The sequence below is a fragment of the Panthera onca genome, chromosome D1, assembly GCF_046562875.1.
Source record: "Panthera onca isolate mPanOnc1 chromosome D1, mPanOnc1 haplotype 2, whole genome shotgun sequence".
Taxonomy (NCBI): domain Eukaryota; kingdom Metazoa; phylum Chordata; class Mammalia; order Carnivora; family Felidae; genus Panthera; species Panthera onca.
The window spans coordinates 58,765,341-58,787,674 of NC_138348.1; the positions used below are offsets into that span (position 1 = coordinate 58,765,341).

General features: G+C 51.3%; 1 protein-coding gene across 3 annotated transcripts in view; it reads right to left on the reverse strand.

Annotated features, from left to right (window-relative positions):
- Window positions 1-3,116: 3,116 nt before the first annotated feature.
- Window positions 3,117-22,334, reverse strand: part of MAP6 (microtubule associated protein 6) — a 124,397-nt gene continuing 105,179 nt past the window's right edge. For 2 of the 3 annotated variants that reach the window (XM_081790335.1, XM_078433086.2), the window contains one exon: window positions 3,117-4,262. In XM_081790335.1, coding sequence (XP_081646461.1) covers window positions 3,272-4,262 — 991 coding nt within the window. In that variant the 3' untranslated portion in view covers window positions 3,117-3,271. The remainder of the gene's footprint in view (window positions 4,263-22,334) is intronic. The other variant, XM_078433087.2, reaches the window with a different exon arrangement.

Consider the following 22,334-nt stretch of genomic DNA (forward strand, 5'->3'; position numbering starts at 1 on the left):
CACTGGGCCCTCTTCCCATGCAGAGCTGGAGGTGCCCTGGACTGGAGGGTTTCTGCCTCAGGATCTCCAGTCGGAGGGGTTTGCAAGGGAGGAAACTGAGGTGGCTGGTGCTGGGCTGGGGCCCGGGTCCACCTGCTCGAAAGCCGAAGCTGCCAGACCCGGCAGCCGCTGCTGTGTCCCCATCTGCACTATCTCTCGGCCTTTGACACTGGGCGTCACGGGCCTGGCACCAAAGGCCCCTGGGGTCTTCTTACAGCTTTGGGCCAGCCTTCTCAGCGTCCTCTGTGCACCTCTCGTCCTCCCTTTTGACAGTCTCCAGAACTTTGAACTGGGCCCCCTTCTCTTCCATTGTGACACTGTCACTGGGAGAGCTCAGCCTCCCCCCATGTGGGGCTCACTCCCGGGCTCACTCCAGAGATGGAGCCCTGGTAGCCAGGGGCCTCCTGGACATCTGCTCCTGGATGTTCTGCGCCTCAGAGAAGGTGCTGTCATTGGCCTGGCCCCGAGTGGAGTGAGGAGGTAGGCTTGGGGCCAGTTGCTCAAAAAACCAACTCTTCGGAAGTCATCAGCACTTCCTGTGATGGTTTCTAACAACCAAGCTGAGCTACCTTAAAAGGAGCCGTTTAAAAACTGTTGTATGAGGGGCACCTGGGTGGCTCAGCCGGTTGAACATCCAACCTCGGCCGAGGTCATGATCTCGAAGTTCATGGATTTGAGCCCTTGTCGGGCTCTGTGCTGACAGCTCGGAGCCCAGAGCCTGCTTCGGATTCTGTGTCTCCCTCTCTCTCTGCCCCTCCCCTGCTCATGCTCTGTCTCTCTCTCAAAAATAAAAAAATATTTAAAAAAAACTGTTGTATGTAAGTGATGAATCACGGGAATCTATTCCCAAAGCCAAGAGCGCACTGTATACACGGTATGTTAGCTAACTTGACAATAAATTATATTTAAAAAATAATGAAAAATAAAATAATAATAATAAAAAAAAGAGATCTTCAAGGGACACCTGGGTGACTCAGTAGGTAAAGCATCTGTTGATTTCAGCTCAAGTCATGATCTCACAGTTCATGGCTTGGAGCCACATATCGGGTTCTGCACTGACCGGGGCTTGCTTGGGATTCTTTCTCCCTCTCTCTGTCCCTCCCCTGCTCACAATCTCTCTCTCTCTCAAAATAAATAAATAAACTTTAAAAAACTGTTAAAAAAAGAGAACTTTAGAAGGGGTTATGTGTCCACAATGGGTCTTAAAGGCCCTAAAGGGGTTCGAGTGCTCCTTAGCTTTGGTGGGGGCAATGGGCGGAGCTCCCCTGATGCCCCCAGGATCCTGAGGACTCTGAGGCTATTGTGGCCATTACAGGGGGGCTGTCTTCACAGGACTCATCTCTGACCAAGGTGGAGCTTCAGCCCTGCTGGCAGTCCCCCAGCGTTCTTCCCCCCCCCCCCCCCCCCGCCCTCCCTCAGGCCCTCAGGCTCAGAGAACTGGTCACCTCAGCCTGGTCCCAGTCTTCTGCCCCAGAGACCTGCCACACCCCTTGGTCAAGCTCTCATGCAAATACGGTTCCTTTCATTCAAGGACTTCCAGAAGGGGCTTACCCCGGCCTTGTACCCACACCCTTCATAGCCCCTGCCCAAGCTGTCTGTACTCCATGGCCACTTTCTCCGAGAAGCCTTCCTGGCTGCCCCCACCAAGGATTCTCTCTTCAGTGTCCTCTCAAAGCCACCCCTTCAGTTGTCCCGGGGCCTCATCCCACACCACCTTTTATTGCCGCAAGACTGAGGTTTCTTTGCCAATGTGACTTCAACGCCCAACGATGAGCGAGATAAAGTGGGTGCTAAGGAAAACAGACTTGAAAATGTACAAGGGTCCTCAGGCATTGTTTTAGAAGTCTTGGCCGAGCTGTCCTGGATACTGAATGGGGATCAGCAGATGTTAGGTTCTACCCTCATGAGTGTCCTGGGACTCTTCTGATTAGAGGCCTGGTCTGCTCAAGAAGCATGTCCTCTGGATGAGCTTTAGGCCTGAGCCCTTGATGAAAAACAGTCACCCAGAATTACCTTGGACCCGCTGGGTTCCTGTCCTTCTCTCCTCTTTGGGCTTTAACTCTGACCAATCTGGGGCTCAGCCTGCTGTGGTTTGGTACCTGTTCCTAGGCGTTCATGGGACCCAACCTGTGAGATAATAGGAAATATACGCATTGGTCTCCCTCCCCGGTTCCCGGCACAGAGCTCCTAAAACTCTTGGAATTCCCTAGATGATAGGACTGTCCTTTGTTTTAATGAGGCAACTCTTGGTAGTCTCCTGGATAGCTTCCAGTTGGGTGCTGGTCGCCAGAAAGACTAAGCTATGATTAGAAGCTCGAACTTTAAGTCCTACCCCTATCCTCTGGGAATGGGAGAGGGGCTGGATATTGAGTTAATAATTGACCATGCCTAAGAGCTTCTGGGTTGCTGGAGGTACTGAGAGGGTGGTGAGCCTGGTGACGGCATGGAAACTTCACGCCTCTTCCCCCTTCTCTTACATCTCTTCCATCTGGATGTTCATCTATAGCCTTTATTCTTTAATGATAAACCGGTAAACGGAAGTGTTGCCCTGAGTTCTGTGAGACATTCTAGCAAATTTTTGAACCCCAGTAGGGGGTTGTGGAGATCCCAATTGATATCCTGCAGTCAGAAGTATAAATTACAGCCTGGGACTTCAAGTGGCATCTGCAATGGGGGTCTGGGGGCAATCGTGTGGGGCTGAGTCCTTAAAACCTGTGGGGTCTGACACTATCCCCAGGTGGATACTGTCAGAATTGAGTCGCATCGCAGGACACCCAGCTGGTGTCGGCTAATTGCTTTACGTATGGTGTCAGAAGCGAGGCGCTGTGGGAGTGAGAGTGGAGGAGAGACACAGGATTGTTTGGCCCCCACATCCTCATCATGGGATCCTGCCCTCCATCTCCTAACAACTCCCACCCCCTCCCATCTTACACTATCTACTCACAGAGCTGGGGGTTTCTCAGACTCATCTGCCCCAGACGGATACGTGCAGAGTCCCGCGTGCCCTCTTTTAAATGTGCATGGCACGCACGCGCGTGCACGCACGCACACACACACACGCACACACTCAAGTAGAGCCAGAGACGCTACTGCGCCAGAGGGACCAGCTTTATTAGATTCCAGCAAGACTATACAGCGCGTGTTTCATGCAGATTAAATATGTGTCTTCGCTGCCCCTGGGAGGGAGCACTTCCACCGCCAGATCCTTCCTTGGTGTGTCAAGGGGTGAGTATCAAGGGGAACTCTCAACATATTCCGCGTGGGGGACAGTTGGGATCATGACTGGGGGTGGAGGTGAGACAGTGGGCAGCTGAGGGCCCTTGGGACCTTGCGTCTTCAGAGGTTCAGGGACCACAGGACCTTGGTCCTTTGCTGGTGGTGACACCAGAAGGTCTTGATCTTTCAGAGGCACCGGGATTATGGGAACTTGATTCTTCACAGGCTCAGGGACCACGGGATCTTGATTCTTTGGAGGCTCTGGGACCATGGGACCTTGATCCTTGACTAGTGCTGGGACCACAGGACCTTGATTCTTTACCTGTGCCTCAACCACAGAATCGTGATCCTTCAGAATCTCTGGGGCCACTCCACCTTGATCCTTGGCTGGCTCCAGAACCACTAAACCTTGATTCTTTACAGGCTCAGAGAGCACAGGACTTTCATTCTTTATAGGTGCTATGACCGTGGCACTTTGATCCTTCAGATGCTCTGGAACCATAGGACCTTGATCTTTGCCAGGTGCTGAGACCATGGGACCTTGATCCACAGGCTCAGGGACCACGGGGCTTTGATCTTTGACAGGCGCTGGGACCATGGGCCCTTGATCCTTTGGAGGCTCTGGTACCATGGCACCTTGATCCTTAACTATTTCTGGAGCCATGGGACTTTGATTCTTTGGAGGCACCGGGACCAAGGAACCTTGTTCCTTTACTGGTGCTGTGATCACAGACCCTTCATTCTTTAAAGGCTCAGGGGCCACGTGATCTTGATCCTTAACTGGTGCGGGGCCCACAGGACCTAGATCTTTCAGAGGCCCCGAGACCACAGGAGCTTGACCCTTCAGAGGCTCTGGGACCATAGGGCCTTGATCTTTTGGACGATCTTGGATCAGAGGACCTTGATCTTTCAGAGGCCCTGGGCCCATAGGACTTTGATCCTTGTCTGGCTCTGTGGCTACAGGACCTCGATTCTTACGTGAATCACTGGTGAGTTCAACCTGGCTCCTGCAGAGGAGAGAGAGGTAGTCACTGTGAGGGCCAACGCTCAGGCCAAGGATTGGGCAGAGCACAGATTGCCTGATAAGTCTCGGCCTAGAGGAGCCTGGGAAGGGAACTCTTCCTGGAGAGCCAAGAGGAGAATCTGATGTCCATGTTCTTAGTACAGAACGTGGAGTGGGGGGAGGGGCAGGCTCAGGAATCAGTCATTCAATGTGCTTGCCAATTGATTATAACCTGCGCGTGGCACAGCGGGGGGCACCCAGCTGACGAGGGCAGTACAGCAGAGGGCTCAGAGTCCTCCTGTGGCTGTGGGCATCCCAGCAGCCTGTCCACCCCACACTCCACCCAGGCCGCTCTCCCTTCCTCCATGATAGCTGGGCCCTCCTGCGAGCCCGTCTTAGCCATCCACTCAGATGACCCTAGAGGCCAGTACCCTTTCCCTCTTCTCAGGGTCTTTGCTACCCCCCGCCCCCAAATCCTTTGTTAAGGACTGACTGTGGAAAGGGATAATACAAAGGGCAGGATAGGGGCGCCTGGGTGGCTCAGTCTGTTAAGCGTCCAACTTCGGCTCAGGTCATGATGTCACGATTTACAAGTTCGAGCCCCGTGTCGGGCTCTGTGCTGACAGCTCGGAGCCTGGAGCCTGCTTCGGATTCTGTGTCTCCCTCTCTCTCTGCCCCTCCCCTCCTCAAACATAAGTAAACATTTTATATACATATATATATATATATATATATATATATATATATATAAAAGAAAGAGGGCAGGAGAATGTCCCTCTAACACCTCTTCCTACTAAGGGGAAAGTATTTTCTCATTAACATGGTTTAGAATAGCCTATGCAAGGTGATAATAAAAAGCAGAGTGGCTTTTAATTGGTTTTCTTACTGCATTTAAATTCTCTATAGGCGATGCACCACATTGTTGCCTGAGCCACTGCCATTGCCCCCACCTTTGGAGGTGAGTGGCGGGGACTCCCCATTCAGGCAGTGAAGTGGCCCTGCTCCCCCCGCTCTATCCCCACTTCTGGCTCCCTCTACTGACCCCGGGCCCTTGCCCTCACTTACTCCAAGGCTCTGGGGCTGATTCCCCTGCAGCCGAATCCAACCCTCTCACCAGGCCTCACTGGGGACACCCTCCTCATCCCTTGGCCCATCCACATCGCGGAGAGCAGGTGACATCACTGACACATTCAGGGCCACACGCAGAGGCCACCCGTCTAGTTTAGAACACACACTCCTTCCTTGCAGGCCAGGCTGATATTAGGCACTCAGCCAGTGTCCCAAACACTGGCACACCTACGGCACATTCCAATTTCCAAATCACTCCTTCTCATAGCTCGTTTCGGCAACGCGGTGACCCCGTGAAGCATGCGGGGAGGACTGTATTACCCTTACTTGTCAGAGGAAGAAACTGAGGTCTGGAGGGAGCACGTGATTTGGAAAGTGAGGGACCTCCATGGACTCTAGAGTCTGGGTCTTTCCGCTCCTGGAGCCTGTCCTCTGTCCGTGGTAGTGCCGGGCACAGAGGCTGCTCAGTACAGGGGAGCTATTATTACTCTCTTACGTTCTGTGGCCAGTCAAGTATTTAAGTTTAAATCCTCTTCAACATTTTAACAGTTCCCATCAGCTTTTAGGACTATGTCTTACCTGATTATTAAAGCTGGTTTAGTAAGACCCCCTACTTGATACCACTTCCCTAGTTTCTGATGGTTTTGTCTCTCTGGGCCTCAAGTTTGTCATCTATTTCATTGGATATAATGATATTTACTCAGAAGTTTATGATTAGAGATCATGTAGGCCGAGCACCTTGCACCACGACATTACTATGCAATATTACAATTATTTTTCTATTTATGGGGCACCTGGGTGGCTCAGTTAAGCAACCGACTCTGGATTTCGACTCAGGTCTTGATCTCACGGTCATGAGATCGAGCCCCATTTTGGGCTCTGTGCTGACAGGACAGAGCCTGCTGAGGATTCTCTCTCTTCTCTCTCTCTGCCCCTCCCCCCTCTCTCCCTCTCTCTCTCTCTCTCTCAAAATAAAAACTTAAAAAAATTATTTTTCTATTTATTTAGAAGTAACGCTACACATATTGGGACTATTTTTATTGTGATATGTCATCCCAGTCTAGAAGCTTTTTACTGTATGTAGCATCTTGAGTTCCCTGGGGACCTACGTCTCTCAGCAGAGTACCCAGCATCCTAGGCAGACTCTGTCAATCCCTCTGGATGTTTCTGAGCATCACAGTGGACCGACAGGGGCCAAGGTGGCTCCCTGGCTCAGCATGACCCAGACCACAAGCTGCTCTGGCCAGCTGGACACAGCTGGCTGCCATCAGTGGGACCTTAGCATTTGCAGAGGGAGTCAGGCAAGGCCACCCGAAGTACGCAGATTACAAAGACGGCATTAAAATACATCTAATACTGGGGTGCCTGGGTGGTTCAGTCGGTTAAGTGTCCGACTTCGGCTCAGGTCGTGATCTCACAGTCCGTGAGTTCGAGCCCCACGTCAGGCTCTGTGCTGACAGCTCAGAGCCTTGAGCCTGTTTCGGATTCTGTGTCTCCCTCTTTCTCTGCCCCTCCCCCGCTCACGCTCTCTCTCCTTCAAAAATAAACACTTAAATAAAATAAATACATTTTATTTATTTTAATACTATTTTAATACATTAAATAAATAAAAATTTAAAGTACGTCCAGAGAGGAGATAAAAATCACCTAATTCAGAATGGAACCAAGTAGGAAATGGATTGGATGAATCCCGTCAGGTAGTGAACAACCTGGGTGGGGTCACTGTGAAGCGGTGACAGAGCTGAGGGAGGGGACACAAGAGGTGACAGGGCTTAACTTGATCTCAGGGGCTTGCACTGCAAAACCTACCTCACTGGCAGCACATAAACTCGGTGTCCCTGGCTGGCATGGAGACGAAACAGGGGGCTGGCCCCGCAGTGTGGGCAAAATGAACTTCCCTGGGTATTTGAGGCCCTGGCCCCCATGCCAAGCCCCACATTTCTGTTGAAAAAGCCTCTTAGCCACCTGCAACCTAATTCCACGTATAACCCTAGATTGCTTTGGTTGGTGAAGCTGTTTCCTGAGGAAGTGTCTTGACTCATGGGAAGGTTTAGAATGAAGATTAGAAATGATAAAATTGATAAATCTACAATCTTACCCTTTTTTGGTATTAAGCTAAGGAAAAATCTATGTAGATTGATTTTGAACACATCTGTGATGTTTCAAATAATTTGGCATATTAGAATACCTAACAGATTAGCTTTGTGACTCCAATATAAAATGTATAATGGAGTAATTAATTTAGATTTGTGATTTTAAGTTGAAAGATAGAAGACAATTTTACAAATTTTGAAAACAATGATGGAACTTTTATGATAACCCAATAGTTATATTTTTAAGTGTATTTTATTTTATTTATTTATTTTTAATTTATTTTTTAATGTTTATTTATTTTTGAGAGAGAGAGACAGAGTGCAAGCTGGGGAGGGGCAGAGAGAGAGGGAGACACAGAATCCGAAGCAGGCTCCAGGCTCTGAGCTGTCAGCACAGAGCCCAATGTGGGGCTCGAACCCACAAATCATGAGATCATGACCTGAGACGAGGTCAGATGCTTAACCGACTGAGCCACTCAGGCGCCCCAGTTTGTTTTAAATGACTTATAATTTAATGTAAATTATTTAAGGGAACCCAATTAATTAGGTTATAAAATCCCCCTTAAAAGAGACTGTTGAATTTTACCAGATTTTTAAAATGCATTACTTTTATAAATTAAGCATTCATTTTTAAAACCAAAGCAGCCTTGGGGCACCTGGCTGGCTCAGTCAGTGGAGCACGCGATCCTTGATCTTGGGGTTGTGAGTTCGAGGCCCATGTTGGGTGAAGAGATTACTTAAGAATAAAGTCTTAAAAAAAAAATAATAATAAATGAAACCAAAGCAGCCTCAGTTGGTTTTCCTATGGACAGAGCCACCCTCAAGGACAACATAAAACTCTCGTTGACACTGACTGGCCATCACTTGGCTCCACAGTGCCCTGCCAGTCTCCCCGTCTGTAAAATGCCCCACCATTCCCAGTAAGGCTGGCAGAAGCCGCCCTCGCAGTGCCTTCTATGTGAATGATTCTAAGTTGCACCCTCAGCCGGTTGGCAAGGTGAGATGGGCCGGATTCAGCCCCGCCGGCCCACGGGCCAGCTGTCCTTGGCATGGGCATGTCCTTGGCCATGGCCCCACCGGCGCAACCAAAAATCTGGAGCCCTGAGCCAGCTGCAGATCTTCTCAGAACAACACGTGCCACAGACCCCCTCGGGCTCCCAGCCCGCGTCCCCTCTCAGAAACTAGAACAACCTGTTGGATTCGTCTTGAGGCTTCCGTGCTGCTTATTGCCTGCAAGATCTTGGAGATCTTGGGCAATTACTCAACCACTAGAGACCTCAGTTTCTCCACTTATAAAATGGGGATAACAATACAAATGTCAGGAACTCTTACAACAGAGGATCAGACGATCCTGTTGGGCAGGGATGTGAAATCACAGTTCTCCAGATTTGTAGAGCGCTTTGGTGCATCACGTGGTTAAGTCCATTCCCATGAACTGTAGTAACAGCTTACTAAATGCTCACATCCTCCTTACTTTAGCTCACTGGACCCTCACGGCAGCCCTGGAGGAAGGCAGGGAGAGGGGTGACCAACCCTCCAGCCTCACCCTCCTGGCACTGTCCTCTGGGCAGCCCGTGCTGTTTTACGCATCCCCTGTGCTTTGTTTCTTGTTTCTGCCTCCTGGATTGTCCCTTTCACCCGCTTTGCCCTGTCTGTCCTTGGCGGCTCGGCTCAGACCCCAGTTCCTCACAAGGTCCTGGTTGCATCTCTCCAAATGAGCTCCCTCTTGCTGCACCATTTTACAGTCTCTCCCACATTCACAGATACCCCATTTAATGTCAGTTTCCCCCACTGTGCCCGTGAGCTCCCTGAAGGCAGGGGCCATCCTCCCGGCCTGCAGCCCCAGTGCCCGGCACAGTACCTGCAACAAAGAAGGTCAAACGGAAAGATTTACAAATTATTGTTCCTGAGACCTGGTTCATCATTCATCTCACGGCCCCAGCCAGAAACCCAGCGTCTTCCTTGATATCTCCTTCTTCCATAAAACCTTCACCCAATCCATCAGGAAACATCTGTTCCGGCTCCTAACATTTATCTCGTGAATTTTTCCACTTCTTTCCCTCCTTCCCTTTCCTCCACCAGCTGTGTCATCATTTCCATGGACCACGGTCACTGCCTCCTAACTGGTATCCTTTCCTCCTCCTCCAATCCATTCTTCATACAGAAATCAGAATGACCTTTCCAAAAAGCAACCCCCTTTGCTTACAACTCTTCAGGGCTCTCATTGCACTCAGCATAAAGAGTAAAACCAGTTAGGGGCGCCTGGGTGGCTCAGTTGGTTGAGCGTCTGACTTCGGTTCAGGTCATGATCTTGTGGTCCATGAGTTTGAGCCCCATGTCAGGCTCTGTGCTGACAGCTCAGAGCTTGGAGCCTGCTTCAGATTCTGTCTCCCTCTCTCTGCCCCTCCCCTCCTTGCACTCTGTCTCTCTCTCTCTCTTTCAAAAATTAATAAACATTAAAAAAAAAAGAGAGAGAGTGAAACCTGTTACATGGCCCCATCTAGCTGAGCAGCCTGCTCCCAATGCCCTCCTGGCTCTATGTCCCCAGGCTCCCAGGACTTTGTTCTGTTCCTCAGTACGCCCTGCTTCTTTCCATTTCCAGTTTTGCACATGCTGTTGTCTCCTCCAAGAACATTCTCTTGCTCCCTCTTGCCCTGGTTAATGTGTACTCATCCCTTATCTCTCAGCTCACTGGAGCACTTTCCCAGGGAAGCCTTCCCTGACCCCACCGATGGGACAAGGTCACCAGCTGCAGGCTCTCCTAGTCCCTGCACTGTCTTTCCCACCCCTTCACAAGGCTAATTACTGGCATTCTTTTGGATTAATGTTTCCCCTACTAGACTGAAGCTTTTAGAGGGCAGGACCATGCCGACTTTGCATATCACCATATTGTCTGTACCTAAAACAGCAGGGGATACCCCAACTAAATACTTGTCAAATGAATGAATAAATGAGAGCTTTTCTGTGCTGGGTGCTGTCGTATTTGCAAAATTTAATGTTCCAAGGTTATATGAGACATCCTAAGTCTTAGTAACTTGATTTTCTGCCCTTCCTCCTGTTACCATGGAGACAGGCAATTGCCTCCTGGGCACACACACACTGGCCTTGGATCTATGCTTTATCAGAGTCTGGAAACAGGATTAGCGAGTCCTGCCAGAGACTACTTGGAAAAAGGGCTTCCTTCCCTCCTGCTGGATTTCTACCCTTGCACACAATTCTAATCCCATAATCCACCCATGTGGTTTTCTCTTCTTCCCCCCCCCCCCCCAGACTGTCTCCTGATGCACCATCAAAGTAGCCCAGAACTGGGGCAGTGCTCTAAGTAGGGCCCTGTTCAAAAATCAAGGACCTATGGGCTCTCCCCGTGAATCCCCTGCCTCCACAGCTTGGAAAAGGCTTGTAGAAGAAAGAAACCCCTATTTTCTGAGCAGTAAGCATGTGCCAGGCTCGGTGCCAGGTGCTTTAACATAGATCATTTCTTATAATGTAAAGAGCAGCCCACAGGTCAGGGGTGGGGAGTGCGTGGATTGGGTCAGGGGCCAGAAGAGCTGGGTTTGCATGACGACCCAACATCTTTCTAGCCCACAGGGTGTCATCACAGGCATGCCGGCCTTTATACCTCAGCACCCATAATCTATAAGGTGGGGATTACAGTGCTCACCTTCTAGGGAGGATTAGTTCGTGGGAACACTCCTGGCGTGACCCCTGGAATATGGGTGTTTAGTACATGTTACTTCCAAAGAGGGACTCAATGATCTAGTCCAGTTGTGTTACTCTGTGATGGGAAACTGGCTCAGAGTGGGCAAGTGACACTCCCATAGCCATACAGCTGATGGATAGCAGGTCCAGGACTGAAACATGGGCCCGTCGACATCTTAATGGGTGGAAGGGATGGAGCAAACTCACTCGGAACGAAGATGGGCAGGAGGGGGCTGAGCCAGGGCCCAGGCCGACTGCACGTCGGGGCCTCTGGCAGAAGGCTGGGGAGACAGCGGACACGGTAATTTGGTGGCTTCGCTCTCCTCCTCTCGGGCCCCGTGGGCCTCGCACAGGAGCCCGCATTTCCCAGGCACAAACAAAGCTCCCAAGGCAGGATAAGAAATGCAGCTACCGAAGGGGGAGGGCCAAGGAAACCATCTTTGAAAGGCTCATTGTTCTTACGAAGAATCTGCAGGAGGCAAGGCATTCTCAAAACAAGGACTCCCACTTCTGCCTCCCCCCCCCCCCCCCCCCCCCCCCCGCACAGGCTCCGTGCTAGCCCCACTGTCAGCAGTTGTCCTGGCGTTTGGTAATGACCTGCCTCTCCTGCTGGCCCAGGGGCTGTGTCTGGCTCGTCTTTGCTTCGCTAGTATCTCGCGTCTGCCCTACAGTAGCACCTGCAGACATTTGTGAGTAACAGATGGCTGGTGTATCGCTTTATCTCTTTATTCTCTTTCAGTTTTTTCTCTTTTATCCATTCATGGGACAAAGTCCGCTGAGCCCCTGCTCTGGGTTAGGCCCTGTGCTGGGGGCGCGGGAGTAAATGAGACCTGGGCCCTTCAGGAGACCCCCCCAACCCCCACCGGTGTGGGGAGCAGGGGACAGACCCACAAACACACACCATGCACACCGTAAAGCTGCCAGGGTGCCGGCACCCCCGGCAGCCCTGACCCCAAACCGTCAGCCAGGGAGACTCAGAGGTCCCTTCCGGGGCAGAGACGTCGCTTGGCTGGAGCAGTCTTCCCTGTCTGCTCTAGGAAAGCACAACTCCTGAGAGTCATCGGGTCTGCTGAGTTCTGTCACTCTCTCCCTGCCAATGGGCCCCTCCACGGCCCACGCTGCCCCGAGGTAGGGCACACACCTCTTGGTGGCCTCGTGTTTCGACCCTGAGCGGAAACCTGTGTTTCGGTCAGCTCCACTCCCTCCCATCCCTGCCCTGCTCCCGGTTCTGTGCTCCCGGGCCGCCCTTTCAGGAAATGTCATGCCGCCTGGCTCCGGGACAGCCTCTCAGCTCTTTGAAGGGGCAGTGATTGTGTCCTTCTTCCTGGATTCTCTGGGCAACAGACACCGACCACGCCTCAGATATTTGGTTTCCGGAGCCCTCGCTGTCCTGACTGCTTTCCTCATAGCACAGCTAGGTCGCCCCCTGCTCCGTCCTTCGGAAAGTGTGACCCCCCCAGAACTGAAAATGCTAGTGCAGGTGTCTCCAAGCAGGAGGCACCACCTCTGCCCCAGAGTCTGTACCTCCATCTACACAACCCTCGACTGCTTTAGCTTTCTCTTGGCTGCGCGCGCCCTGCGGGCCACCCCCCCGTCTGTCCTGTCCGGTAACCCCCTCTTCTCCTCCTCCGGGAGTAGAGATTCAGTTCCAGAGTCACTTCCTCAGTGGAGCCCTCCACCTGCAGGGGTCGGTACTCCTCCCATGTGGCCACAGAGCCTCCCTGCTCACAGCAGCCCCATCAGAGGCTTTACTGACTGCTTTATAGCTGTCTCTCCAGGCTGGGGCGAGACCACAGACCAGCATCAGCTTCACCTCTCTTTCCTTTCTCACCTTCCCTCCCTCCCTCCCTCTCTCCTTTTCCCCTCCCCCCCCTTCTTCCCTCCTTCCTTCTGCAAACATTTAATAAATGCCTACTGCGTGCCAAGCCGCCGAAGCAAGAACCGGGGAGCTCTGGCATGGGGCGGACAGGGCACATGGTAGGAGCGAGATGTTGTAAACACCACTCAAACAAGATCAAATTCTAACAGCCACGTTTCCACGGCACGCAAATCATGTCTTATTTTTAACTGCCTTAATACCTTTTTGCCCTTCCATTCTTCACGGGCTTCTAGTAGGGCATACAACATGGCACACTATTCTCGGAGCAGCCCTGCCGGCCAGGCAGCTGCGAGGCATGAGGGGGGCATCCCCTGTCCCCCCCCCCCCCACCCATTTTCCAGCTGTAGGTGGAAATGAAGCTCAGAAAGGGGAAGTGGGTTGCCTAAGATCGCAGGGTAAGTTTGTGGCTATGTCAAGACCTCAACCAAGGAGGACAGACTTTTGAGTCAAGCTCTTTCCTCTCTCCAACAATATCCCTGAGGAGCGAGACTCCAACTAGAGAGATTCCCAATTCCTCTGCCGAGGTCTAAGCAGGGTCTGGCTGGAGATGACCCTGACTGGTTCTGCCTGGTGCGGGAGGCGGGAGCCACTGACCTCTGCGGGTCCCCCAGCTCCAAGCTCCCAACTGCGTCGCCTAAGAAAGTTGCCCCTCTTGGGGGCCAGGCCCCCAGCCACCGGTCCCCCTTCACCTCGGCCCTTCCTGCCTCCCCGACACAACCACTCCCCTGGGCTTACTGCCTGATACTCAGCAGGCCCTGGCAAAGAAGACAGTCCCAGAAAGCAGCAGCATCCTGGTCTAAGAGTGCCCATCTACGCCCATACCTGTACGGCTGCCAATCCGTCTACCAGCCTGGAGCCACACAGAATGCACCCAGATGTGGCACATCAGCACAGGGGGAACAGTTAGGACCACAGCTAGGGAAAATGCTGCCACCACAAGGCTTTGTTCTGGGTGGGGGTGGGGGGTCGCCAGGCAGAAGGTGGGGAGGGGGTGGTGACCGTGCTGATCACAACATCTGTGGCCTTTATCTGACTCCTTTTCCGCAGATGACAAGAGTACCTAGAGTCATTGCAGGATTTGGAGCAGGGAAAGGACAGGATGAAGAGGCTGCTATTTTAGGAGGACGCACGTCTTCCCAACCGAAATCCCAGAAGTGGTCCCGAGTGCTGGACGAAGAGGGGGGGCGTTAGTAACCCAAACATGGCTCCAGATCCTGGCTCACCACTTACAAGTCGTGTGACTCTGTTACTTAAGCGAAGTCTTGATTTCTTTGTCTGTAGAAGACCTCCAACCTCTCCAGCCTTCTGTGAGGATTCAGTGAGGACCAAGGTATGAAAGCCAAACACACTTTCTTTTCCTTCCCTGAGGCTGTGCCCACTCTGCATTTTACAGAAGTGGAGCCTGACTGCAGGTTCCCTGCGGGCAGGTCTGTGCTTATGAAGCGCAGGGAGATGGCTACCCCCGGGGCGCTCGATAGCTGGGTTTTCTGCCCTGTGGTGGTGGTGTTTTCCTTTTTGCTGCTAAATATCTTTTCTAGAGATAACCTGTTACGAGAAATTAAATAAATCCCCAGTTGTATGATAAGTATTTAAAAAAACATCCTCGGTTGTTTTAGCACCAAGAAGGCAAAGTCAAGCGCATAGCTGATGGTCTCAAAGGGGTTGCCAAGAGTCTCATAATCTTGCTAATGACCCTTTTTAAAAATGTGAAGCGCTAAACTAAGGCAACCAGACAAAGGCTCAGTTCCGGTCTAGTTCTGTACTCCTGGGAACTTGCAAATCAATTTTTGTCCTTTCTTCCCACCCCATCTAAAGCAAAGGCTGAGATCTTGAGCAATTAATCAAAATTGGTTCCGTGTGTCCAGAGGGGCTCAATTAAAATGAACATGTAATTTCGGAAATGGAATCTATACCGGGTGATTTCATGGTGAGTTCAGAGAGGAGGGGCTGGGGAAAGGCTGGGGATGGGAGGAGGGCAGCAAGAACCAGCACTAGGTGGGCTCTGTCTCAGGCTATGGTGTGACAGAGGGATTTACCACAGCTCGCTCCAGCCACCACGTCGTTGGGACCAAGGGTGGTAAGTCACAGTCACAGGGAAGTGACTGGGAAGCGAAACCATCCAGAAAATGAACTATTGACAAAGCAGAAGGGTGTTCCGCTTTGCTGTTGACAGAGGACTTTCACATGCATCATCACTGGGCCCTCACAAGAGACAGTTCTGTGGATCAGAAGCAGGTATTGCCAGCTATTAGAACTCTTACCACCTGCTATCCCAAACTCTGGAACCAAAAGATTCAAATAAAACTATGTCCCTTTCTGGGGCGCCTGGGTGGCTCAGTCAGTTAAGCAACTGACTTCTGCTCAGGTCATGATCTCAAGGTTCGTGGGTTTAAGCTCCACGCAGGGCTCTGTGCTGACAGCTCGGAGCCTGGAGCCTGCTTCTGATTCTGTGTCTCCTTCTCTCTCTCTGCCCTCCCCTACTTGTCCTCTCTCTCTCTCTCTCTTTTTCTCTCTCAAAAATGGATAAAAAAAGAAAGAAGAACAACTATGTCCCTTGCTGACCAAACTTCTTTCTAGATTTGGGAACCAAACAGATTTGGATAGTGATGGATACTTGTATTACACTTATCTCTCTGGGGCTCAAAGAAATTAAGAGACTCAGCCAAGGTCACACAGCTAGTAAACAGTAGAGCTTGGATTTAAAACCAGGCCTGTTGGCTCTAACTCCCAGCCCTGACTCCTAAGACATCCCCTCAGCAGATGCCTCTCTGCCGTCATGAAGTAAGGAGCTCTGCACCGGGCAGGGGGTGGGATTAGCCAGCCTCTTAAGATTACCCTCTAACCAAGAGTCTATGATTTTTTGAAGTCAGGCCTGTTTAGAAAAAGTGGCTACGTAAAGTACAGAGGTAGGCTGGCCGTTACAAAAGCAGCCATTGACTGCTCCGTGATCTGTGCTGTGACCTCTCTTGAAACCACCCTTTTCATGTGAGCAGAGGCAGTTATTAGGCAGAATAAAGCCTTGTGGGGGCACCGTGGTGAATAGGGAGGCAGATGGTGAAAATCATCATTCATTCGCTCACTCATTATTCATTCAACAAACAACTTAGAAGACGTTCTCTGAGGTAGGCATTGGGCCAGCAGCTAAGGCTACACAGGTGAACAGAAGGAGCTGGTCCTGGCCCCGGGGGAGCACAGTCCAGCGCAGGGGACACACACATGAGCAGGCAGCACAGTACACGTGGTGAGTTCTGTGATGAAGACACACACAGGGAGCGTCTTACCCAGCCAGCGTGGGAGGTGCGGGAAGGGCTTCCTGGAGCGGTCCCCTGAGCAGAGTCTCGAAGGATGAGTTAGCCAGGTGGAGAAGCAGGAGAAGGGCAATCGGAGCAGGTGGGGCGGCGTGGGTAAAGGCATGGAGGTGAGAAGCAGCATGGTGCACCGAGGGGACAATAAGCTTCTGCGGGCCACAAGGAGCCCACGGATGGTTGAAGGCAGGGTGTGACATGGTCAGATTTGCATGTTCTAAAGATCCCTCCGGCAACTTAAACCAGTAGCCACGGCAGGAATTTATTTATCTCAGCATCTGAAACTCCCTGGGCCCCAGATAAGATGTCTGGGTTGAGATAGTTGCAGACAATGTCAAAGTTAACCAGCAATTAAGGACCATTTATATGAGGACAAGGGGCAGAGAGGTAAGCTCAGGTCTACCGTTGGAAATTAAAAGCACAAAATAGTGGTCTCTGACCCAATGCCTCAGGTAGCGGATGCCAGTTTTATCTCAGTATCTCTAGTACCAACTATAATTCTTCAGAAAGAAAAATTTGCTGGATCATTCTGTGTTCAATAACCATGCAATGTAGTTACCCAGTTAATTTAGTACCCCAGGGAGATAAACCTTTACATCTGGCTGAGGCAGTTGGCCAGTTCAGTCAGGATGTTTGAGCCAGTTGTGTGGGGAGACCTGATCAAATCTTAATCTGCCCCCCCCCCCCCAACATTTGTATCTGGGTCCCAAGATTTAAAGATTCTAGGGAAGCCTGCAGGAGGCCCTGCAGTGGCCTGACCAGACTGCGGCAACTGTGCGGTATGGGTGTAGTTTTATTTAAGAGTCCAGCTTGGGGCGCCTGGGTGGCCCAGTCGGTTAGGCGTCCGACTTCGGCTCAGGTCATGATCTCACGGTCCGTGAGTTCGAGCCCCGCGTCGGGCTCTGTGCTGACAGCCCGGAGCCCGGAGCCTGTTTCGGATTCTGTGTCTCCCTCTCTCTCTGACCCTCCCCCGTTCACGATCTGTCTCTCTCTGTCTCAGAAATAAAAATAAACATTAAAAAAAAAATTTAAAAGAATCCAGCTTGATGACTGAAGGCTGATTCACTTCGGGCCAGCCCCAGCCTCCCTCGGGGGAAGGAGAGACGCAGTGCAGGCTGCGGGGCAGAAGCCCCGGGCTCCATCCAGGCACCCCCTCCTCTCTGAGCCTCCTTCTCTGTTACCTGGCACAGACACTTGCTCCGGATTAGGAGGGGTCGATAGAACGGCACAGAAAGAAATGCTTTGTGGGCAGTCAATATATACAAATTGTTAAGATATTATTGTTTAGGTCTGTGGACTCCAGGTGATTCGACAGCCAGAATTCTTTAAAAGCATTCTTCTTAATCAGTGTTTGCCTCAATCCACCTCACGCATTGTCTGAGATGACCTAAAGCTAACTCTCTATCAGGAAGCTAGTGAACACAGACCATCAAGCACTGTAAAAGGAAGGGGGAGGGCCTGAAATGACCTGTAGTTAGTGTCCATTGTGGGTTCCCTATGGCCATCGTGTCATTTCACCCTGGCTCCTCTCCCCTGAGGTGGGTGTCAGTGTCCCCATTTTCAGAGGCGGACAGCGAGGCCAAGAGCGCTCAGGGAATGACACGGGGTTGTACAGCTGGCACTGACTTGTAGAGGCCCAAGTCACGGCCAGCGTCAACCGGCTCACACGATAAGGTATGCGGTGATGCGGATTCTGTTACAGGCATTCTAGATGGTCTGGGTGTCATGAGGATCAGTGCCTCAGAGGCCAGTGGGATGAAGCAGCTTCAGGCTCTGTGTCTGCTTCGGCAAGAGTGGAGTCTAAGAAAGGTTTCGTGCCATTGTTTTGAAACAGCTGCCTTTCCTGTCTCGGTGGCTTCAGGTGGAGCTGGGGTAGGGTCCTGCCTCACCAGTAGATGGTCCACAGGCTACACGCTGCAAGAAAGCTTTTATACCTGTGGTCCTGAGAAGGTAAACCGCTCTAAGACATTTTAGCAGTAAAAGGACCTTGAAACCACGATGCCACATTAAGGGAGTTCATACCTTGGTGAAGTGAGACTTAACACTGCCCTAATCTATGAGAAACAGGTTATAAATTTTAAACCCTAGTGAAAAAAAAAAAAAAACCCACAAAAAAAATGAGGGATGGGTTTCACTAAGAACTCACAAACTGCAAGGAAGAATTAAAATACACTTATAACTAATTTAGCAGCAATGACCTATTTTAAAACTAGCAGGCTGGTTTTAATTCTGTTTGTTAGCTGTTTGGGGGAAGCGGCACTAGTTATAGGTTATAGAGTTGCCTCCTGGGCTTTGGGCAGCATCGGGGAGCATGGAGGGAACCACAGGCCGAGGCTCTGGCGGAGGCCAGACCTCTGGTCACACAGATGAAGCCAGCAAGGCTCTCCACCCCGCTGCCTCCTCAGTTGCCTGATTCATGACCTCTGTCTGATTCTGAGTACACCTCACCTTTTCTCCGCTTACTATGGGTGTCGCCACATATGTGTTTCTCTGTGGGTCTTTTTCCCCCTTGGCCTTTATGTCTACCTCTTTGTTTTACGCCTGTCTTTCTTTCTACCTCTCTCAATCCCTGGTTTTGGTCAAGGCAATTAACCGATCAAAAAAGAGCTGAATAATATACTTTCAAGTATGTTTCATTCATTGTACAGAATTTTGCGTTTTCTGCCTTACACAAAAGCAGGCAGGTGGGTGGAGTGTTTCCTGTTCATCTGGAAAACAAATAGATAGTGGGTTTTCATATATATGACCCTTGATCGAGCCCCACCATGGCTCCTCCCCAAAACCCCCAAATTGGGGACCAGCATTAGAATAAAAGTCCCAGCCTAGAGCTCCTAGCCTAAAGCAAGAGAGGACCTGTGGCTGTTGCCCCATATGTGGGTAAGGGCAAGAAGCATGATGGCAGGGAGCATGCAAAGGTCAGGGGGTGCAGTCTGGGTGTATGGAATGGAGATCCCAGTTAGTAACCGCCCACTCACATGGCGCCAGGCCTTTCCATGACTTCCCAGCCCTTGCCTTGACCCTCCCTGAGTGAACTGCTCCCCCAGGCCCTGAGCTCACCTGGTATTGGACCCCTCCACACTTTTGCACACTTTTGCAGCTCCTTCTGTCTGGCATGCCTTGGCCACCCCAGACTCTGTTCACCTGGTCATCACCCGCTCATCCACTGAAGTTCTCCCTGATCCATGGAACCAGCTAGAATGGGCTCCTCCTTCATGGCCCACAGTGACCAGAGGTGGGGTCTCAGTCATCTTGGTTCCCTAGTGCCCAGCACAGTGCCTGGCACATGATAGGTATTCCATCAACATACGTTAGTAAAAGGAAGAGGGATCCCACGCAAAAAGTATATAACCTTCTGTCTCCCGCTGCAGCAGAAGGATATCCCAGTGGTTAAACCTGGCCCTGACTCTGAGGTTCCCTCCCAGATATGCTCTCCTGCCTGTGGGCCTACCCCCACGCGCCCTGCACACCCACATCCCACCCGTTCTCCGAGGTTCCCTCCCCCACGAAGCCTTCTGATTCCCCACCCCTGGTACTAAGACACCTGCCCTTCACAGGAGCAACCAGCTACCTGGTCCGTTGTTACCTTATTTGGATCTCTCTTACGGCTGTTTCCACCCTCCCATGTTAGGCACAAACAAGACCGTCGCCCCACAACCCACACAGTGAGCCAGCCCCCGGAGGGTGGAACCTTCACAACGACCAGACCAGACGGAATGATTAAGTGAAGGCGTCCCTGCCATCTCTTGGAAGGAGAAAAAGCCAGAACCGACAGTCCTCCGGGTGGACGGGAAGGGGGGTGGAGAATCAGGGCCCAGCCTCCCCGTGTGGCGACGCAGTGCTGGGTGCAGGCGCTCACTCAATCCCCAGCAACACGGGATCAAAACGTTACACTACCTTGTTGGCCAGTGGGTCTCTCGGTCCATCTTCGCCTTTCCCAACACTTAGCTCTGACTGCTTGCAATTAGTATCTGAGAGGCAATCTAAAAGAGTCAAGCTGCATTATGGAGAACCCCAGAACAACTGCAGGGCACAGCTCACCTCGTGGAGAGTGGCTCAAATGGCAAAGGCTGGCTCCTTCACCTACTCAGCTGGGCCTTACCAAGGAAATAAGATCAAGAAAGTGGTGTTCGTCTTTAGCATTTATTTATAATCGGAAAAAAACCGTTTGTTTGTTTGTTTGTTTCTGAGCAAGCACAGACCACAAGCACGTCACAATCAATTGGCTATACATGAATATTTTTTGTCATTTTCTTACTAACAGCAGGAATGGAATAGCACCAAGAGAGGTGTGCGTTACACGTTACATAGACAATCTGTGGTATGCAACAAAACCCAGGCCACAAAATTGTGATTAGACACTTCCTGTCTGCCTTGGAGAGGCAAAGGTATAATGGACAGGTTGGAAGCACCAGCAGATAAGGAAAAACTTGGAGGAGCCAGTGCACAGCCTTAGGCATTGTTTTTGCAGGCAAGCAAAGCAGGCAGTGGGAACGCTTCGGGCCTTGCTCTCTTGCCAGGGGAGTTGGGGAATCGGCAGGGAGATATACAAAAGTGGACAGACAGGCATCGGAAGCTTGGTCATCTTCAGAAAGGCAAAACCAAAATACTGTTTGTGAAACCAGTGTCAGTTTCAACCAGTATGTTTGGGATACAGAATGAGATTGGCCGAGTTTCATTTGTAAACAGTAGAAATCAAAGGAAGTTTCTGGCCGTGAAGTGACACATTCAAGAGTCAAAGTGAACTACAAACAGAGTTTTCTCAATCGCAGGAGTTAAAAAGGCAGCGGGGGGGGGGGGGGGGGGGGAGGGGGGAGGGCGGAGGGGGGCTGAAGGGTTGAAAAGACAGGATACAGGTTGCATCTAAAGCCGTAGGTGGGGCAGGGTAGGAAATTCAGTCCCTGGGGCTGCAAAGTGGGTGGGAAGCTACAATTTGGGCAAAGAAACTCGCATCAGGCACCCGAGATCACATCATATGGTTGTGCTGCTGTGGAGACAGATTTATGTAGAGTAGCCGGGGTGCCTAACACGGTGCCTGGCTCACAGGCGTTCAGGACGAGAACGTGGAATGAACGTTCCTCTGTGCATCGTAAAGTCTGACTTACTTGATCTGTAAAACACATATGACGGTTCTCTGGAGAAATTCAAATTGTGGCTAACATCGACACGCCTGACGAATGCCAGATCTTGAGCGAACGAACACACGTTGGCAAAATTCTCTGGGTCAAGTTACGATCACGCTGCTAGAGCTCTCCGGTTAACGTTAAGATTAGCTAGCAAATAGCTAGAATCAACACTGAGATCTGCTCTGGTCATTTCCAGACAGGCATCCAAATCTGTGATGCGTGAACACTGAAACTCGCTGACAGTCTCTACCTTCTTCAAAACATCTCAGTTCCACGCCCTGAGATAGAAAGGAAGATGACGGTGGGCCCGGCCGAGCGCTTCCTTTCTAAGAGTCCTGTTCTCTTAACAAATGCGGCCCGCACAGCACACACTTGACGAATTTGCGAAAGACGTCTCAGCCAGCCCAAGTGCCCGACAAGATGGCGTAAACAGTGACTCTGCTGCCTGAATGGTCAGAACCGGAGAGGACTGGGGGAGGCCCCGCTTCCTCCACACCACACGGACTGAAAGGGATTGGCGCGGCCCTGCTCTCCACCGCCACCGCTGTCCTTACCCAGCAGCGGCTGGGCACCGGATGAAGGCCCAGCCGTGTACGGTGCCGGCGACGGTCAGGATTTCAAGGACGGGAGAAAGAAAGCGTACCGAGCGATGTACACGTCGCAAGGTTTGGGAATGCAATTTTTCCGGTAGGTATTTTGGGTTCCCTCGTGAGCACTGGGGGTCTTTTCACAACTCTCTGACTAATGCCTACGATACAACTCTAGCACAACTAAGGTGCCACTTGCCACCCCACTGGGGGGGGGGGGGCGTTGGCCACACAGACACGCAAAACACGATACGGTGAGAGCTGCTTTCATTCATCAGTGAGGTTAAAATGCTTGCTAATCACTTACTAGGGAACTCTCCTA